The sequence below is a fragment of the Nomascus leucogenys genome, chromosome 22a, assembly GCF_006542625.1.
Source record: "Nomascus leucogenys isolate Asia chromosome 22a, Asia_NLE_v1, whole genome shotgun sequence".
In the NCBI taxonomy this organism is placed as follows: domain Eukaryota; kingdom Metazoa; phylum Chordata; class Mammalia; order Primates; family Hylobatidae; genus Nomascus; species Nomascus leucogenys.
The window spans coordinates 64,512,836-64,532,635 of NC_044402.1; the positions used below are offsets into that span (position 1 = coordinate 64,512,836).

At 36.5% G+C, this 19,800-nt stretch overlaps 1 protein-coding gene across 1 annotated transcript in view; it reads right to left on the bottom strand.

Annotated features, from left to right (window-relative positions):
• Nucleotides 1-5,397: 5,397 nt before the first annotated feature.
• Nucleotides 5,398-19,800, bottom strand: part of TFAP2D (transcription factor AP-2 delta) — a 59,140-nt gene continuing 44,737 nt past the window's right edge. The window contains exon 8 of the mRNA XM_003254169.1: nt 5,398-5,800. Within this exon, the coding sequence (XP_003254217.1) occupies nt 5,581-5,800 (220 nt within the window). The 3' untranslated portion in view covers nt 5,398-5,580. The remainder of the gene's footprint in view (nt 5,801-19,800) is intronic.

Genomic DNA, 19,800 nt, shown 5'->3' on the forward strand with positions numbered 1-19,800 from the left:
TTTGCTTCTGTACTGTGCTGGGCTTTCTTCCTCCCCTGGGCTTTTCTCTGGGATGAGGACATAATTCCACCTCTATAACAGGATTCACACCCCAACCTCACCCCCAGGACATGGCCCTATCTCAGATATGCAATGCTACACTAAGCTTTAAAAAATTATCCTTTGGCAGGGCCCAGTGCCTCATGCCTGTAATCCTAGCACTTTGGGATGCCGAGGTGGGTGGATCACTTGAGGTCAGGAATTCAAGAGCAGCCTAGCCAACATGGCAAAACCCCTTCTCTACAAAAAATACAAAAATTAGCCCGGCATAGTGGCACTTACCTGTAATCCCAGCTACTCCGGAAGTCGAGGCAGGAGAATCGCTTGAACCCAAGAAGCGGAGGTTGCAGTAAGTCAAGATCACGCCACTGTCTCTAGCCTGGGCGACAGAGCGAGACTCCGTCTCAAAAAAAAAAAAAAAAAACCTCCTTCTTCTTTGTTCTTTCCCCAACCTATGGATTATATTCTGGTCTCCAGTGTGTGTGGTGTTGTGGGGGAGGTTTCGGGGCAGGTGGAAGTAATAAGGTCCTGACTGAGATGCTTTTAAATCTCAAGTCCCCTCTAGAGCCTAAGATTTTGAAACTGAACATTTTTATGAAAGTTTCTTTAAAATTTTTGTTGCCTGCATTCTTCTGTGTCACATTCCTTCCCTGAGGCAGTGCAGGCAACATGTTAGCTGCCCCAAAATGTGGAAGGAAGGTAGGAATAACCAGAAATACAAGGTGTGTCTGTTAGTTTTCAAAATAGCTTACTGCCCCAAATGTTTTTAAGTCTCCTAGAATCCTAAAGCCTTTTTTCCCTGATCTCTAGCTTCCCGTTTCCCTGATCACAACTCTCCCCTCAATTTTTCACCCTCCCATCTCCCGCATCTCCTGTTTCCTAGATCCTGGTCTGGCTTGTGCTGGGCACCCTGTGTGTATTTTCATCATGACACATACCATATTCTAATGGCTATTATCTTCATGGGAGATGATGAGAAGCTTGACATCAATAAAAATATTGTATTCCACTCTGTATCTTCAGTCTCTAGGACGAAGCCTGGCATAGAAAGGGTACAAGAAGCTGAAGACAAACTGATCTCTAGATAAAAAATGATTTGTCAAGGCCGGGCGCGGTGGCTCACGCTTGTAATCCCAGCACTTTGGGAGGCCGAGGTGGGCGGATCACGAGGTCAGGAGATCGAGACCACGGTGAAACCCCGTCTCTACTAAAAATACAAAAAAAATTAGCTGGGCGTCATGGCGGGCGCCTGTAGTCCCAGCTACTCGGAGAGGCTGAGGCAAGAGAATGGCGGGAACCCGGGAGGCGGAGCTTGCAGTGAGCCGAGATTGCGCCGCTGCACTCCAGCCTGGGTGACAGAGCAAGACTCCGTCTCAAAAAAAAAAAAAAAAAAAAAAAATGATTTGTCCAAATTCTAAGTATTAAAGACACTAGCTAATATTCACATAGCACTAACATGCCCCTTTTCTGCTCTAAACAGTTTAGATACACCAAGTCTTTGATTCTGACAGTAATTCAGAATTCAGTGAGTAGGTATCTATTATCATCCTCATTTTACAGATGGGAAAATGGAGGAGGCACAGAGAGGTGTGGCAACTTGCTCAGAGTCAAGCAGTAGCAAGTAAGAGAGCCTTGATTTGAACCGGGTAGTTTGGCTTTCTAGTCCATACTCTTAGACACTGTAGGTCATGACACCTCTCACATATTGACTTGGCTTTTGTAAGGAGATGGCACATTCATTGTGTAAAGAATTTAGATATGTATATATATAATATATATATGATATATATAAAATAAAATATATATATATTTTAATTTCCACTTTTCTAAAACGCTTCCAAAGAGGCATAGAAGCAAGAAAATATAGGAAAATGTTTTGTATTACCTTACTCATTATTAACAAGAATAGTTTATTGACACATTTATCTTAAAAGCACTACATGACAGAGGGCTGAACTCTTATCACTGTCACATTTGGATCAGGGTACTCAAAGGTCCTAAAGGGTTATATTTTGTTCTAGACATTGAACAGAACATACTCTCAAAAAATGGGAAAAAAGGAACTGAAAAGCCAGGAAGGATTATCTCTATTTTTTAAGGCATCTAAAAAGAAGGCAGAAGAATAGATTGGGCATTTTTTAATTGCTCTGATCTTTCCAGAGAAGAAACAGAGTAATTGAATTTTCATTAATTTTTCTAGAGCCACCTCTCTTAAGTCAAATGGTGACTCTGATGACATATCCATGATAGTGGCATTAAATGGATTATTCAAACAGTCTTAAAACAAACATAACTTTGTATAAAAGTTTTACTTTCCATTAAGTTTTAAATATGAAACTGTTATGCTGTCATTATTAATTTGGGGTAAGTATGAGAGATTTGAATACGTTTTCTGGGGAAGTAATAGTTTATCTGAAAAAGCATTTCCGTTATTTATCATAATATTAAAAATCGGAAAGATTTTTTTCAAGCTATCTTCTTTTATTTTTTATTTATTTAGGTTTTTTTTTTTTTTTTTACGAAGTCTCGTTCTTGTCGCCCCAGACTGGAGTGCAATGGTGCGATCTCGGCTCACTGCAACCTCTGTCTACCAGGTTCAAGCGATTCTCCTGCCTCAACCTCCCGAGTAGCTGGGATTACAGGCATCTGTCACCATGCCCGGCTAATTTTTGTATTTTTAGTAGAGACGGGGTTTCACCATGTTGGCCAGGCTGGTCTTGAACTCCTGACCTCGTGAGCCACCCACCTTGGCCTCCCAAAGTGTTGGGATTACAGGCGTGAGCAACCACACCCGGTCCAAGCCATCTTCTTTTACTACAAACTACAATAAAGGTAATAACTTCACTTTTGTTGAAATCCTAATACCTAACTAGTTTTCTTTATTGTTCCATATGAAATATATCTATCTGAAACTAATGTGTCTTCTTGGAAATGTTTTCTTATTCAAATAAAAATAATTATTTATAAATTACAATGGAGGAAGCATACCAGATTAAAGCACTGAGTACTGAAAAAAAATCAAAATTAAAAGGTCCTTTGGCCCATTTTGGACAAAGAACACACACACATTCATTTATTTATTTATTTAAAAAGTGGTGAGTACCTATTATATACAAGGCAAAAGTTGGTATGTTAACAATGTCTATTAGAATATGATAACGATTCTAAACATGACCAGTCCATCAATTCTTTTATATCCTAATGGCTGGTTAAGTTAAATGATGGGCGCTGTCCATTTAAGGCTCCTAAAACACCCCAAATCCTGGTAAATAATATGCACTGTAGTTATATTTTTGTTTCCAAGGCTAGTAAGTAATAACATCCCATTGAGGTGTTTAGAACCCCAACTAGTCACAGCTAAAGGTGAAAAAGTAAGCTGGTAATATAAGCCAGATCTAATTTTTTGTCTGATTATTGTTGAACATTTGACATGGCATATAACTACATAAAGTACCTAGCAGATATGCATATCAAAATGCCATATTAAATACAAATGTATTGTTAATAATAAATAGAATAAAAGCAAGTTAATGTGGAAATTTAATTGAAGTAGTCGTCCACATGGTACATAACTTTCCTATTACTTATTAAACTGAAATATTGATCATTTTTATTTCATGTGTATATTTTACAATATGGGAAATTTCTTGTAAGATTAAATCATACATTTTGTGAGAAAATTTAGAACTGCGGCAGAATTTTGGCTTTATTCTATTTTATTTCAAAAAAATTTAAGCCATGAATAATAGAAAAATTTTAAAAATGGAACTAAACACATGAAAGCACAATTCATTATTTCACATTTCTTTATTTTAAGCTCTTCTATTACGGAATTCCTTAGTAGTGTTTTCTATTAATTAAATTTAGGCTAGAAAATTTAATTTTTCATTGGTATGGTTCTACTTTTCTGTACAAGATTGAAGATCAAGGTCAAATAATTTTTAAGAATTATTGTTAGGTAAAAATAGTTTTTGTGATCTCTACGTGAAAACTCTTGAGCTATTTCCCCTCAATTAAAAATAATACTAATATTTCCCATGGGGTTATAATATGATAGAGGCTTTTAAAAAGTAATTAAATATGTTAATGAGAGGAGAATGTCTTCATCTTAAACTGTCAGGAGTCCACACATTAATAAAAAAATTCTTTTTTTCCTTTTACATAGACAATGACCTACATTTTTATTGGCCTAGAAGTTTGAGAATTGTTAACAGTAGAAAGGTTAGTACAGTGTAATACCAGTCAGGTTTCTTGACACATTCAGGTTTATATGCACCAAACTTTCATTCAATTAGCCTCTTGCCTTTACAGCCAGGAACCTCTTGTTTTCAGTGTCTTAACTAAAGGACAATGAAGTTATAAAAACAAACTATGAAAAAAGAAAGCATCTTAAAAGCAAAAGTTTTCTCTGATCATTTTTTCTGTTTTCTTTATTGAACACAGACCTGAATGCTTTTGTGCCTTTAAAGGTTTAGAATACAGCCATCGGGCAGGTAGAAGAAGCACAAAAGCAGAAAAAGGAAGGCTCTCATCTTAACCATACAATCACTGGCCACCAGCACTTCAAGGGGCCTCCCCTAGGTCCCTGTTCTTTTCTCCCATCTCTGAGAAGCAGGACTTCCCAGAAAGATCACTGTTCCTATTCCCATGCTTTTCCAGGCAAAACAATGCCACTGCTTTCCATCAGGAGCCCAACAGAGGCAAAGCTACTCTTTCGTACATCCATCCTGCCCTGACCCACTAAATGCAGTGGGTCTGTTTTCTTCAATTGCTAGGTTGGTGATATGAAGAGAATGGATGGAAGAGTCATCTCTTATCCCTTCAGTAATATACTTTTCTAGTATCTTCTTAGCTATTGGGGTGGGGTGAAATGGACCTGGGATTGGGTGGGAATGTCATAGATAGGAGAGAGTTTCCTGGAACTTTTAAATACCACCAAGGCACTGGTAGTTAAGTGGGCTAGGGGTGATCAAAATTTTAGATCTGTTGTCAATTCACAGATTCATAACTGCCCCTTTCAGTTACGCAAACATTTATTAATAGATTAATTTCCAGATTGACCTATTTAGTGGAAGGAGGCACTCTTCAGTTAAAGGGAGTTAAGTCGAGAAAGACTGGAGCTGTAAGTACTGGTGTGGATTCCAGTTTGGTCATGCTTTCTGACCCCTACCTACATAGTTGGGTAAGAAAGTGCATCAGTTAGATGTGAAAAAGCATGTGCTGCCTCTCCAAAGTCCAGAAGTGCTTAAAAACTGTGATGTATATAATTCAGACAATAAGTTACGTGCACAAAGGAGTTTATCATAACATAAAATTAAACGGTGACAATTTCATCACACAGTTACACTGCAGTTTTCCTTTTTTTTTTTTTTTTGGTTTTGTCCTTTTTTGTTTCATTTTTCATTTCCATTTTTGTTTTTTATGGAGGGCTGGGGAAGGGTAGAGATTTGGTCCACTGAAGATTAGTCACCCTCAATGATATATATATTAGAAAAAATATCAGCAGCAAGACTATCTGGAAATAGATTCTGTTTGATGTAGCTAGTCTGTCTTTTCTGTTTTGCCCTCTTTCACGGCAGCCTCTGAAGTTTTCCGCAGGGGGGCTTTCTCCGAGTTGGCATGTCCTTGGCCGGGATCCGCCGCTCCGCCGTTTTTGTGAGTAGTGTGTTTTTCCAAGTAGTTTAGCATTTCACTGAGAACTGTTTGGAAAGTGCTTAGAGCTGCACATATTGCCGGAGTCCCAAAGCCATGAGTGATCAAACTGGAAATGAGAAGTGATAGGAAAAAAGAGGTGAATGATTTGCAGTATCATGTGAAATAGCAAATCTCTCCATATAATTCAGAACATTCAATTAAACAGGTATTTATTGTGTTCCTAAATGATGCTAAGTGTTGTGGAAGATACAACACAGTTGAAGGTATTGCTCTTGACTATATAAGAAATGCAGGACCATTTTGGAAGACTTGTCATTAATAGAGTTGATATGCACTAATTATTATTTATATATATATATTTTTTATTATACTTTAAGTTTTAGGGTATATGTACACAACGTGCAGGTTTGTTACCTATGTATACATGTGCCATGTTGGTGTGCTGCACCCATTAACTTGTCATTTAGCATTAGGTATATCTCCTAATGGTATCCCTCCCCTCTCCCCCCACCCCATGACAGTCCCTGGAGTGTGATGTTCCCCTTCCTGTGTCCATGTGTTCTCATTGTTCAATTCCCACCTATGAGTGAGAACATGCAGTGTTTGGTTTTTTGTCCTTGTGATAGTTTACTGAGAATGATGGTTTCCAGCTTCATCTATGTCCATACAAAGGACATGAACTCATCCTTTTTTATGGCTGCATAGTATTCCATGGTGTATATGTGCCACATTTTCTTAATCCACTCTATCGTTGTTGGACATCTGGGTTGGTTCCAAGTCTTTGCTATTGTGAATAGTGCCACAATAAACATATGTGTGCATGTGTCTTTATAGCAGCATGATTCATAGTCCTTTGGGTATATACCCAGTAATGGGATGGCTGGGTCAAATGGTATTTCTAGTTCTAGATCCCTGAGGAATCACCACACTGACTTCCACAATGGTTGAACTAGTTTACAGTCCCACCAACAGTGTAAAAGTGTTCGAAATAGGAACATATACACCATGGAATACTGTGCAGCCATAAAAAAGGATGAGTTCATGTCCTTTGTAGGGACATGGATGAAGCTGGAAACCATCATTCTCAGCAAACTGTTGCAAGGACAAAAAACCAAACACCGCATGTTCTCACTCATAGGTGGGAATTGAACAATGAGAACACATGGACACAGGAAGGGGAACATCACACTCCGGGGACTGTCATGGGGTGGGGGGAGCGGGGAGGGATAGCATTAGGAGATATACCTAATGCTAAATGATGAGTTAATGGGTGCAGCACACAAACCTGGCACATGTATGCATATGTAACAAACCTGCACGTTGTGCACATGTACCCTAAAACTTAAAGTATAATAATAATAAAATAAAATACAATAAAAAAGTGTTCCTATTTCTCCACATCCTGTCCAGCACCTGTTGTTTCCTGACTTTTTAATGATGGCCATTCTAACTGGTGTGAGATGGTATCTCTATGTGGTTTTGATTGATACACACTAACTATTACCAAGTCTAAATATTTAACACATGACTTCATTCTCCACCTCATTAAGAAGTAGCTAGAAAACACACCTTTAGATTCTATGTGTGGAAACATCTTGCTTTCAAAAATGGCATATATGGCATAGACTACACATGATGAAATCATAATTGGCTGAGTGTGCCTCATGGCTAGCTGTCTCTCTGACTTCATTCTCCTCTTCCATAGTAATGCACTTTAATCTGGGCATATGGCCATCCAGCTGGAGACTACATTTCCAAGCTTCTTTTGCAGTGAGTTTTGGACATGGGACTTAACCTACCCACAATGTAACATAAAGAGAAGTGATACATGCAATTCCCACTTGCTTAAAAGGGTAGCTATGCCCTATGTAGATAATCGCTTAGGTGGCAGGGACAAAACAAGTTAGAAGGAACCTATTCATCTCCAGACTCCTAAATGAGAGAGAAATAAAACCCTGTCTTATGTCAGCCACTCAACATTTAGGTCCTGAAAACTAACTAATTAACTGATAACAAAAGCTAATAAGCAAATATAAGGAATGTTATGGTGACCTCAGCATAGGTAGTTCTTCCAACCACGACAGATGTCATTGTTGGTTGAACAAACACATAACTGTAGATTTAGTCTTCTTGTGAACAGAAGCTACCCAGATTGTTCACTTATGCTAACTGTCCTGAAGTGACACTCTGCCAGTTTGCTTCCTATGTCTCGTAATAATATAGAAAAACATCCTTGTCACATAGTATGCCCATGTTATTTTATATATATATATATATACATACATTGTGCATATGTGTATAGTACATTTAATAAAGCCATTAACTGCTGAAGTCCTAGTTTGTAACTGTTATTATGATATTAGTAGTTTTTAAATCAGATAGTACTGCCCTTCATAATACTTTAGCTACCTATAGTTACCTTTCTTAACTTACATAATCTTTAACAGCAAAAATAATAATATTTTATAATAATACAAATGAAGGATTTGGGGTTTAAGGCAGCCTATTAATATGCCTCAGTGGAGGTAATAGTAAGATCTACCATGTGGGGTTGTTGTTTTTATTAGTCTACGCAAAGGGCTCAGGAGGATGCCAGATCTAAACGAAGTCTTAGATAAATGATAGAGATTGTTGGCTGGGTATATTTTCTGGGTAGAGGGTAAAATTTCTGCATGTCCCTCATTATTCCATAGGTTGTTACCATCTTTCTTCTGAATATATTACAAAGTTTTCCCTGAGCCTCCATCATAGTTAACATATATTAAAAAGAAAAAAGAAAATTCCAATCTCTGATTATGTAGGAAAAAACAGGGGTCAATGCTTGGGCAATTATCTGCACCAAAGTTTGTGGTGTAAGACATCACTGCTCAACTGCTATATCCACACCTCTGCTGCAAGGTCTTGCATTGCCAAGCAGGAAAAATAATTTAAGCTCTATTTCTACAATGAGACAACAAGAAGGGAAGCCAAATAATTTGAAATCTATCTGGGATCTTGGACAACAAATGGAATTGTTGGAGTGGCGGAAGAATTAATCATGGTGATACCCACAAAAAGAACTGGGTAAAGCCAACCATTAATGTCCAGATGTTTGGCCCCAGGCACAAACTGTCTCTTTTCTCATGTTTTATTCCTGTTTAGAGCTTCTTTTTAAATTTTCTTCTATATCGGCGTGTCCTGTTTGTTGTGACTCACCTCTTCATCTATAGAATAATATACAATATTATTTAGTTTCACTGGGTATTATTGAAGTTAATATCTAATTTTTGAGTTCTGAACATATGTCAAGTCCTGTTCTAAGTTTTTTATCTGTATCACTTCATATGATTCTAGTTACAACACTAAGAACTAGATAATATTATTTCCATTATACAGACAAAGAACTGAGTCCCAGAGAAGTTAAATAATTTGCCTGAGAAATAGGATATTCTGTACTTATGTTCCTCCCAGGCTGAGGGTACATTTTACTCCTCTTCTCTGAGAAATCACATTTTCTGTGGGCAGTTTTAGCTCAGTTCCTCTGACTTAACTTTGTACTTGGGCAGCCTTGATGGCTTGTTAAATCAGATGCTTTTTACTCACTTTCCTGTCTAAGAGCAGGGTTTTTAAAATCAAGTACAGGTAGGTAGTTATATATAAATGCTTTTATTATCCACTTTGAGAAAAGAGCTGTTTCCATATTTAAAGATTCTTCTTAAGCTGGTATCACTTCTTGACTGATGGGCTTTCTTGTTCCAAAATATGGATCTGATCATTAGCAGTTTGCATTGTCATCTTTGCCTTGGATTGAGAACCAAGTGTACCGAGTCCTCACATTGGCTCTGACTTCAGGCACTTCATGATTTGGAGGAAGTTATTTAGCCTTGTAAAATGACAGTAGTCTAACAAGAACATCTGCTAGGTTCTTTCCAACTCTAAGCTTCAATTTAAGAGTATAACATGTTTATGGTGTTCTTAAAATCAAGGACATGGACAGAGGTTATGGAAATTGAAAAACCACTTCAGGGCTGGGTGCAGTGGCTCATGCCTGTAATCCCAGCACTTTGGGAGGCCAAGGCGGGCAGATCACGAGGTCAGGAGTTCGAGACCAGCCTGACCAACTGGTGAAACCCCATCTTTACTAAAAATAGAAAAAAAAAATCAGCGGGGTGTGGTGGCGCGCGCCTGTAATCCCAGCTACTCAGGAGGCTGAGGCAGGAGAACCGCTTGAACCCAGGAGGTGGAGGCAAGATCGTGCCATTGCATTCCAGCCTGGGCAACAGAGGGAGACTTTGTCTCAAAAAACAAAAAAAAACCAACCACTTCATTCAACAAAGAACTCTAAAGTCAATTGAAGAATATTCAATATAAAAAAAAATCATTTTGACTTTCATGACCTGAAATGTCATCATTCAATATGAAAAACATTATGTAAATTTTCTTAATTACCTAATTTAACATTACCTGCATATTAAAAATATGCATAGCACACTGCACAGAATGATAATAAATGTAAGGCAAAGATTTTTTTCTAGCAGTTTTCAGTGAAATTTATGAACCCCAAATAATTAATCTAATGTACTACAATAATGTAAAAAGAAGTGTGCAATCACAGTATGTTTTAAAAAGTCCTGGAAACATCATGCTATTCTTTTAGCCCCAGTCATCCAGAAAAATAGGTGTGTATCTCATTCACAGTGACATACAGAAAAGGAGAGGGCTGAGTTCAGTGGCTCATGCCTGTAATCTCAGAGCCTTGAGATGCCAACGTGGGAGGATCGCTTAAGCCCAGGAACCTGAGAGTACGGAGAGCTATGATTGTACCATTGCACTCCAGCTTGAGCAACAAAGCAAGTCTCTGTCTCGAAAGAAAAAAAAAAAAGAGAGGAAAAAAAAACAAAAGGAGAGAGGAATAATGTAGAATCTCCAAAAAAAGGAAAAATAGAAGGTCTGACTTTTGATCCTAGACAGGAAAAAAAAAAAAAAAAAAGACTAAGGTCACCTGCAAGGTAACGAACTATAGTCAAATCTTCAAACTCTTTGATAATAGAGATGATTTTCAACTTTGGAAAATATTTTTCAGTTACAGGTTTGATATTTAAGTTATGCTTGGCATTTGCATGTAATTTCACCAGATTACTGATGAGAGCGCATTTCACATGCAAATATCACCAGGGTTAATGGTACCCATGATGGTTTGAAATAGGCAGTCAAAATATAGAAGTTACTTAAATTCTAAATTCTAAAACTCTATCCTCAATGAGGCCCTGGAGACAATTTGCATTGTGTTAGATAAGGCATGTCTATGCTACATTTGTAAAAGAACGGTGACTATAGAGGATTCACAGGTCATATCAGTTTTCTTAATGTTTCCCAAGTCGCCTTCCTTCACCCTATGTAATCATGTGCTCTATTACCTTATTTTTGTAAAGTTTATCTCAAGCTTATCTCTTTTTAATACCCAAACATGACAGTTATTCCTATTTGTGTGTGTTTGTGCGTCCTCCCTCTCTCAGCCAATTGAAATTCCACTCAAAGAAACTCACAATTTCTTTGACGATACTGATGAAAAAGGGATTAGTTTCCTCATGCCTGAAAAACAGATGTGTTACTTCCAAAGGATAGAAACTTGCCAAAGTGGTGAGAGGACTTAAATAAAATTCCTGGGAGAAAGAAGTAACAATCCCCAAACAAATGTAAAACTGTAGCACAGAGGGGACAATGGGAAGAAAACAGGTGAGGCTAAACTCCCAGTCACAAAGTGAGGAAGAGGAATGGGAATAACATTGCAGCATCAGAGCATAACTGACAATCCAAGTATATCAGATTTTTACTACAAGTAGTAAATCATGTACCTCAACATAATGAAGACCATGTATGACAAGCCTACAGCTAACATCATACTCAGTAGTGAAAAGCTGAAAACTTTTCCTCTAAGATCAGGAACAAGAAGACGGTGCCCACTCTTACCACTTTTATTACTATTTAACATAGTACTGGCAGTCCTAGACAGAACTATTAGGCAAGAGAAAGAAATAAAAAGCATCCAAATCAGAAAGGAAAAAGTTCAATGGTTTCTGTTTGCAGATGATATGATTTTAGAAAATCCTGAAGACTCCGTGAAAAACTGTTATAATAAATGAATTCAATAAAGTTGCATGATACAAAAATCAGTTGCATTTCTAAGCAGTACCAATAAACTATGTGAAAAATTAAGAAAGAAATTAAGAAAGTAATCTCATGGTATCAAAAGGAATAAATAATGTCAAAAAGAATAAAACACTTAGGAATAAATTTATCCACAGAGGATTAAAGATCTGTATACTAACAATTATAAGACACTAATGAAAGAAATTAAAGAAGGCACAAATGAATGGAAAGTGATAACCTGCGTTCATGGATTGGAAGCATTAATTTTTTTAAATGTCCATACTAAAACCAACCTATGGATTCAGTGCAACCCCTACCAAAATTTAAACAGCATTTTCACAGAAATAGGAAAAACAGCACTAAAATTCATTGGGAACCAGGAAAGACCCTAAATAGCCAAAGCAATCTTGAGAAACAAGAACAAAGATGAAAATATCATGCTACTGATTTCAGATTATATTACAAAGCTATAGTAATCAAAACAGTATAGTACTGGCCTAAAAACAGACACAGACCAATGGAACAGAAAGAGGCTAGAAACAAACCCTCATGTATGTAGTAAGCTAATCTTTGACAAGATCTTAATGAATACACAATGGGGAAAGGATGGTCTCTTCAATAAATGATTCTAGAAAAACTGAATATCCACATGCAAAAAAGTAAAATTGGATCCTCATATTGCACCATACACAGAAATGAACTTGAAATTGATTAAAAACTGAAAAGTAATAAAAAACCAAAACTATAAAGCTCCTAGAAGGAAAAATAGGAAAAATATTTTTGACATTGGTCTTGGCATTATTTTTTGGATATGACACCAAAAGCACAGGCAACAAAACCAAAAATAGGCAAATGGGATTAGGTCAAATGAAAAACACTTTTGCACAGTAAAGGCAACAATCACAAAATGAAAAGGCAACCTATGGAATGGGAGAAAATATTAGCAAACCATACATTTGGTACAAGAATTAATATCTAAAATATATAAGGAGCTCATGCAACTCAACAGGAGAAAAAAACAAATAACCTGATATTAAAAATGGGCTAAGGACACAAACATACAGTTTTCCAAAGATGACACACAAATGGATAGTAAGTATATGAAGAGATGCTAAACATCACTAATCAGTGATACACAAATTAAAACTACAATGAGATGTCACTTCACATTTGTTAGGATGGCTATTTTCAAAAAGCTGAGAGATAAGTGGTGGTGAGGGTGTAGATAGAAGGGAACCCTGCACACTGTTGGTGGAAAAGCAAACTGGCACAGCCGTTATGCAAAACACTATGAAAGTTCCTCAAAAACTTGTAATTAGAATGACAACATGATCCTGCAATCCCATTTCTGGGTATATATCTAAAGGAAATGAAATCAGTATCTGAAAGAGATATCTAAACTCCATGTTCATTGCAGCATTATTTCTAATGGTCAAGATGTATATAAAATGGAATATTATTTAGCCATAACAAAGAAGGCAATTTTGCCATTTTGACAACATGAATGAATATGGAAGACAATATGCTAACTGAAACAACCCAGACACAGAAAGACAAATACTGTATGGTGTCATTTATATGTGAAATCTAAAAAAGCCAAACCATAAAAACAGAGTAGAGGGTAGTTGTCAGGGCCTAAGAAGTGACGGAAATGGGGCGATGTTGGTCAAAAGGTACAAACTTTCAGTAATAAGATGAATAAGTTCTGGGGATCTACTGTATAGCATGGTGGCTATAGCTAAGAATAATGCATTATATATTTGAAAATTATTTATATTCAAGATATAATTAAGAGAATATATCTTAAGTGTTGTCACCACACACACCCAAAATGTAACTATGTGAGGTGATGGATGTATTAACTTGATTGTTGTGATCATTTCACAGTATATATCAAATCATCATATCCTGCATCTTAAATATATATAATTTGTATTTGTCAATTATACCTCAATAAAGCTGGTAAGAAAATAAACAGGTCTGAGATGGAAAACTATTATTATCAATGCATACTTCACCTGACATTATCTGCCAGCAGTTGGGTATTAGTCACCTCCAGGAGGCATCTAGCCTGGGGAAGAAGGGGTGGGGACACCAGTTTCTGGAGTAATATTTTTTCCTTAAACAATTTTATTTATGTTTATTTTAATCACAATACTAATTCCTTTATTTTTATTTTTATAGATTAAAGGGATATAAACGTAGTTTCATTGCATGGATATATTGCACAGCAATGTATGTAATAATTGAATTAATGAACAGCTAAATGTTTCTTGGTTTCATTTGGGAATCTTTGATGCCTGGATTTGTAGGGCTTTGTTTCAAAGTTTTGTTCCAAGAATGAGAAAAAGGAATAGTGCAGATAGGCCCAATGTTTGCAGGGAAGAGTATTCTGTTAGCATATGAAAGATTAAATAATTCTTTGCTTTCTTTTCAGAGTTCAATCTTTAAAGCTGGCAATAGTATAATTAATGAAGTTGAGACCTTTTTTAAGTCTAGAAATCACCTGTTTATGGACAAAGAAAATACAAGCACATGTTTCAGAGACAATGAAGTTGTTAGGTAATCTTTAATCTTTGAGAAATCCTGGAAGATGGGACATAAAGTAATAGTTAAAGCAGGAAGAAAAAAGATTTGAGAAACTCTGGGTTATTAAATTATATTTAATTAGTCTAACACATTTCTGTAATGGGATATTTTCAAAATTTGAATTTATCAAGATTGAATTTGCATATAGTAATATTTACTCTTTTCAGGCTTACATTTGGTTGAAATTTAACAAGCCCACACAGTGGTGTAACTACCACCATTACCCAAAAAGCTTCTCATGTGTTTGCCGGTCAATTCACTCTCCCAAGCCCCAGCTCCTGGCAATCACTGCTCTAGTTTTTGTTCCTATAATTTTCACGTTTCCCCAGAGTTTCATATAAACTGAATCATGAAGTCTATAGACTTTCATGACTGGCTTCTTTCATTTAGTATAATAATTTTCAGATTCATTTATGTTGTATTTATCAATATATTGTTTCTTTTTATTGCTAGTAAGTATTCCATTGAATGGATTTATGACAATTTGTTCACAATGGGTTATTAAAAAGCTGAAATGTATTTAAAAAGTAGAAGTAATCACTGAAATGCTGCATGGATTTAATAAGATATGTAATAAAGTAACTGTATTTCCATTTATAAATGAGTTATTAGAGCAGTAGCAATATAATTAAGTGTAGAATTTCAGCAATGCATCTGACAAAGTCTCCCCATATACTGTAAGAAAAGTTGGAGGGGAGGAGGAATTTAAGCTAGATGACAGCAAAGTAAGGGAAATTCACAGCTGGTTGTACAATGACACCCAAAGTGTGGATGTAAGGGCAGTTGTCAACCTTGAAAGATGTCTCTTGTGGACTGCTGCAAGGCTGTCATTAATCCCACTCTGCTGGACATGTTAATTAACAATGTGATTGAAGGCATCATAGATTTTTAGCTTAATGGCTGGTATTAAAATAGAGAGGAAATTTCCTGCATTGTATAACAGAACCAAAGTTCTGAAAAACCTTAATGTGATAGACAGCTTAATTGGTGAGCCAAAATCAATGATAGGAAATTTAGGGGAGATTAAGGAAAACATGTCCACTTGGGTAAAAAGCAAATTAGTGTTGCAATATACTAAGAAGAAGATCTGACTCAAGGGCTATTCATAGGAAAGAGCTTTACGAAATCAGTAAGTCTAAACTAAAAAGGCAAAGGTCAAAATTTGAGGTTTGGAGCATAGCTAGGCGGACTTAGAGACTACATCTACCTTGGACTATATTGTCATTCATTTTCTCTTTCTTTCTCTCACTCTCTCTCTCTCTCTGTGTCTCTAACTAGATTACAGCTCATTGATTTCATTTTCCTATTACTAATTTCACACTGAGGAGCAGAAAGGCTCTGACAACTGTCTGTGAACAATACCATCACCTGCTGAGAAAATTCAGACTAGTGTAGTTTACGGCACCTGGTGTTAGGGAAAATGTAACTTATATTTAACAGTCATCTTCCTAATTTTATTCATGGTTTTAAAAGCTCCTATTTTGCTGGACCTCCCAATTAACATTCTCTAAAGCACCTTTCTTGCAACATAAGCCATCTCCTCAAATTGGCTCAGTTCAGGAAGGAGGTAACTGTTTACTGGATTCAGAGGTGAAGCTCTACTTTTCCGTTTTCTTCTTAAGTGTCAGGTTTCTTCCCTAAGTGTTTACATTTCAATGATTTGAAGAATACCACTGGGTAGAGTAGCCATTCCTAGGGAGATTTTGCCCTCGTGTGTGTAGTGTATTTGTGTGTGTGTGTATGCATATATATGTGTGAAAGAGAGAGAAAGAGTGTGTGTGCACCTGTGGACTTGTATTGGTTTTGCCTTTTTGTAAAATGGCATCTTCTTCTTGACCAGCGGCCTTGACCTGAAGGTTTTACTGATACAGTCTGTAACTTTTTACATGGAAATGTATTGCAACCATTCAAACTGTATTCTCTAACAGTGGGTGTCAAAATTATAGAAATTGAGGCTCAGAAATGAAAGAGAAGAGGTAGAATAGAGGATGGAAGAAAAGAGACTGCTGTTGGAAAGAAAATACACTTTAATCCTTTCTTCTTTTTCCCTGTGTGGTTTTACTAATAAGATGGTAGCAACGACCCATTTTTAACTTGGACAGTGTTTATACTTGGAAATTGCTTGACACTAATGATGAGGACCTATCAGAAAATTCCATATAATAGGAATTTCACAAACTTCTCTTCACACCTTATAATCCCTGGTTAAGTACATTTCTTGCTCATGGTCAAGGCCTTACCTACATTTATCTTTAAAATCTCCAAAGCTTCAGTTCTTACTTAGAATGTAAGCTAGTATAGGAATCTGAATGTTAGAGGAATAAGAGCTATTTTACTTTCTCTAATCTAAGTAAGCACAGTTTATATTTTACTAGCTTAATTGTATGCTAGATAAATGCTACCAAGCTGTGTCCATATTATTCTAATTGTCCTTCAAAAATGCTTTATCTTTACTTTAATTGATTTGTCTAAACTAATTTAAATTAGACCACTAAAGCAATTTTCTAAAACATAGCCTGAAGCAAACTTATATGGAATCCTCTCCTGAATTCCTCCTATCTTGGCAAGAGTTGTGCCTGGTATCCAGCACCTTTCTACCTACTAAGCAAACACTGATTCAATATGTGTTGTAAAGGAAATGAAAGTCTCTTTAGCATTTGTCACTGAAGATTAGATCACTCAGTTATGTCTGCCAACCATAGATAAATTTTTCTAGCTTTCTTTTGGGGTACAAAAAGCTGGAGGTAATAGACACTATCGTGCTACAAACTAGAAGACTGAAAATCAAGAGAAAATAGCCTGCCATCATCATTTAAGTAATTTGACTAAAAGCTAATTTCATTTTGTAAAGTTTCAACCTTTTACCTGAAAAAGCAAGCAAGCCTTTTTCTCTCCCACCTTTTTTTTTTTTTGGTGTGTGTGAAGGTTGAAATGGTGTTTGGGTTATTATTCCTATTATTTTGTTATGTTGCATCATTTCAATGGGTGTTTACTATCACTAATCTTTTTATTTCTAGAATTGCATACTGATATCATTCAGTTCTGCTTTTAGCCCTCTGGGAAGCATGCAAACAGTAAGATTTAAATGGAAGACAAATCTCCTTTTCCTTCCTTCTAAGATTATTCATGCTTAGGTCCAAGTGCAGTCTATAATCTCACTACAGTGTTAGGTGGCCACTAGATAAGTGCCTTCTACTCATGAGAACAGCCAGTAGAGAGGAAGTCTGGGGAACAGACCCTCAACAACAACAGCAAAGAATTGTAGGTCTTCTCCGCCCAACCTTACTTCCTCTCATGGCTCTGAGTATTAGACACTTTATCTCTAAAGCAGCACAACTTCTAAATGTAGGCCATAGAGAGAGACCATTACTATGGGGCATGTAACTGGGGCTTATCCTCCAGAACTCAATGGCATCTATTCTTTGTAGCCTAAATGATTCAGAAAGCAGATGAAAGGTGAAACCAGTTGATGATACTTATTTTCTACATAGATTATCTTATCTCATGGTCCCAAGTACTTTTAAAATGGAATTTAATTAAGATACACAATTAAAGTATCTAGTTCTCTGGTGGTGAAGAATCATTGACATCTACTCATTAAGCAAAGCCTTGACAACACTCTCAAATGTTCTGTGGTTTCTTCACTTGGTGGTTCTCAACCCTAGATGCATAGAAGAAATCACTCACAAAGCTTATTTCAAAAATAGCAATGTATGGGTCCCACCCCAAAGACCCTGATTTAATTGGTTTGGGATGAATCCAAAGCATCAGTATTTTTTAAACAACCCTCCTTCCATTTAAATGCAGAGAAAAAATTCAGTATGTCTCCTCAGGACCAAGAAATAATGCCTATTATGTCTGCATTCCTCCTTGGGAAAAAGAGGATGATAAACTTCTGCAGCATTTCCCACAAGACCTTCTGCAGAATCTTAGTTTTATGTAATGTTAATATGTACTCTGAGATTTAAAAACAGTTTTCATGGTCAAGTTTTAGAAGCTGTGGCTAAGTATTACCTCCTTTCAAAAAGGGTTTTGGGAATCTTTGGTATGCCAATATGCATTGTCATACTTCAAGATAGGTATAATAATTAGGGTTTATTTAACCAAAAAAACACTTGGCCATGAAACACTTTCAGAGAGCTTCTCATAGGACTGACTAGTGCTCTATGAAACTCAATTTGGGGAAGTATGTTTATGACTACCCTGAATCTCTGTCAGATTGGGAGATGTGTGCTCATCCACTGCCCTAAAGTCACATTCCTTCTGTTCTTCTCAGCCACTTACTTCGAGGTCCCAAAGGGGAATGAATGGGTCCTTGTGACTCCATTTTACCTCAGTTCAGCTCATTAGCAAAGCAGGCTAAAATAAAAATCATTGCACATACATTAGAAGAGACCACTATCAATTACATCCAAGTCAACTTCTTGAAAGTGATAACATTTGATGCCTGCACCATAATTTTTATGTATGAGAATGGAGATTTTTATAGGGATACATTAACCATCTTGTTACATTTCTCCCTATTGGACGTATTTTCTGTTTGAAATAGAGGAATGAAAATGCTAAGCTTTTTAAGATGAACTTTATTGAAATGTTGATGTTTTAAGATGAACAAGTTGAGAAAACGTAAAAAGCAGATATGAGATGATATAGAAACTCAGCACAAGTAATGATTTAAAATGAATCAGTAAATGCAGAATGGAGTAAAATATTACTGGTCTAGAAAGAACCTTAGAGATCACCCAGCTTAACTGCACTGACTCATGAACATGCAGAGGTCACACGGGTGCAATGCTTATTCTAAATCCACACATCTAGCTGGTAACCAAGTGGAGACTGAGTTAGATCCCCTGACAATTAATCCCAAGTGCTTCTCACCATGCCATATTGTCTCTTTGTGGATTTCTCTCCAGTCCATAGCTCAACAAAGAGAGACAATATTTAAATAAAAATTAACCAAAATTCTTTCACAATGTATGTGTTCCCCAAAGCCAGTTATTCACACATGTAGTTATTACAGGGTCGTGTTTGCAACTTTTAATTAGAAACAATTACCTCTGGCTTCTATTGTTTTAACCACTAGTCTCCTATGTGCTAAATGTAAAAATCCATAAAAATTCATCAAAAGCCCTGCCATGGATGCTTTAATGTATGTGTCTCCTGACAAAGATTCATTGCTTGAGTAAACTTTAGGCAGCCTTCTGAACCTTCTCCTAGGCCCATCTTTGCATTTCCTTGTAAAAATCCGGTTTTAGCAAGGAAGATCTCCCCTAACTCATATCTGCTGACCCTTGCTTTTGAGATTACAGATTTAATTGAAATTTCATTGTTTCTTTTCTCACACTAAAGAATGCTTGGTGAAGAAAACTGCCCACTGTTGATGACCTT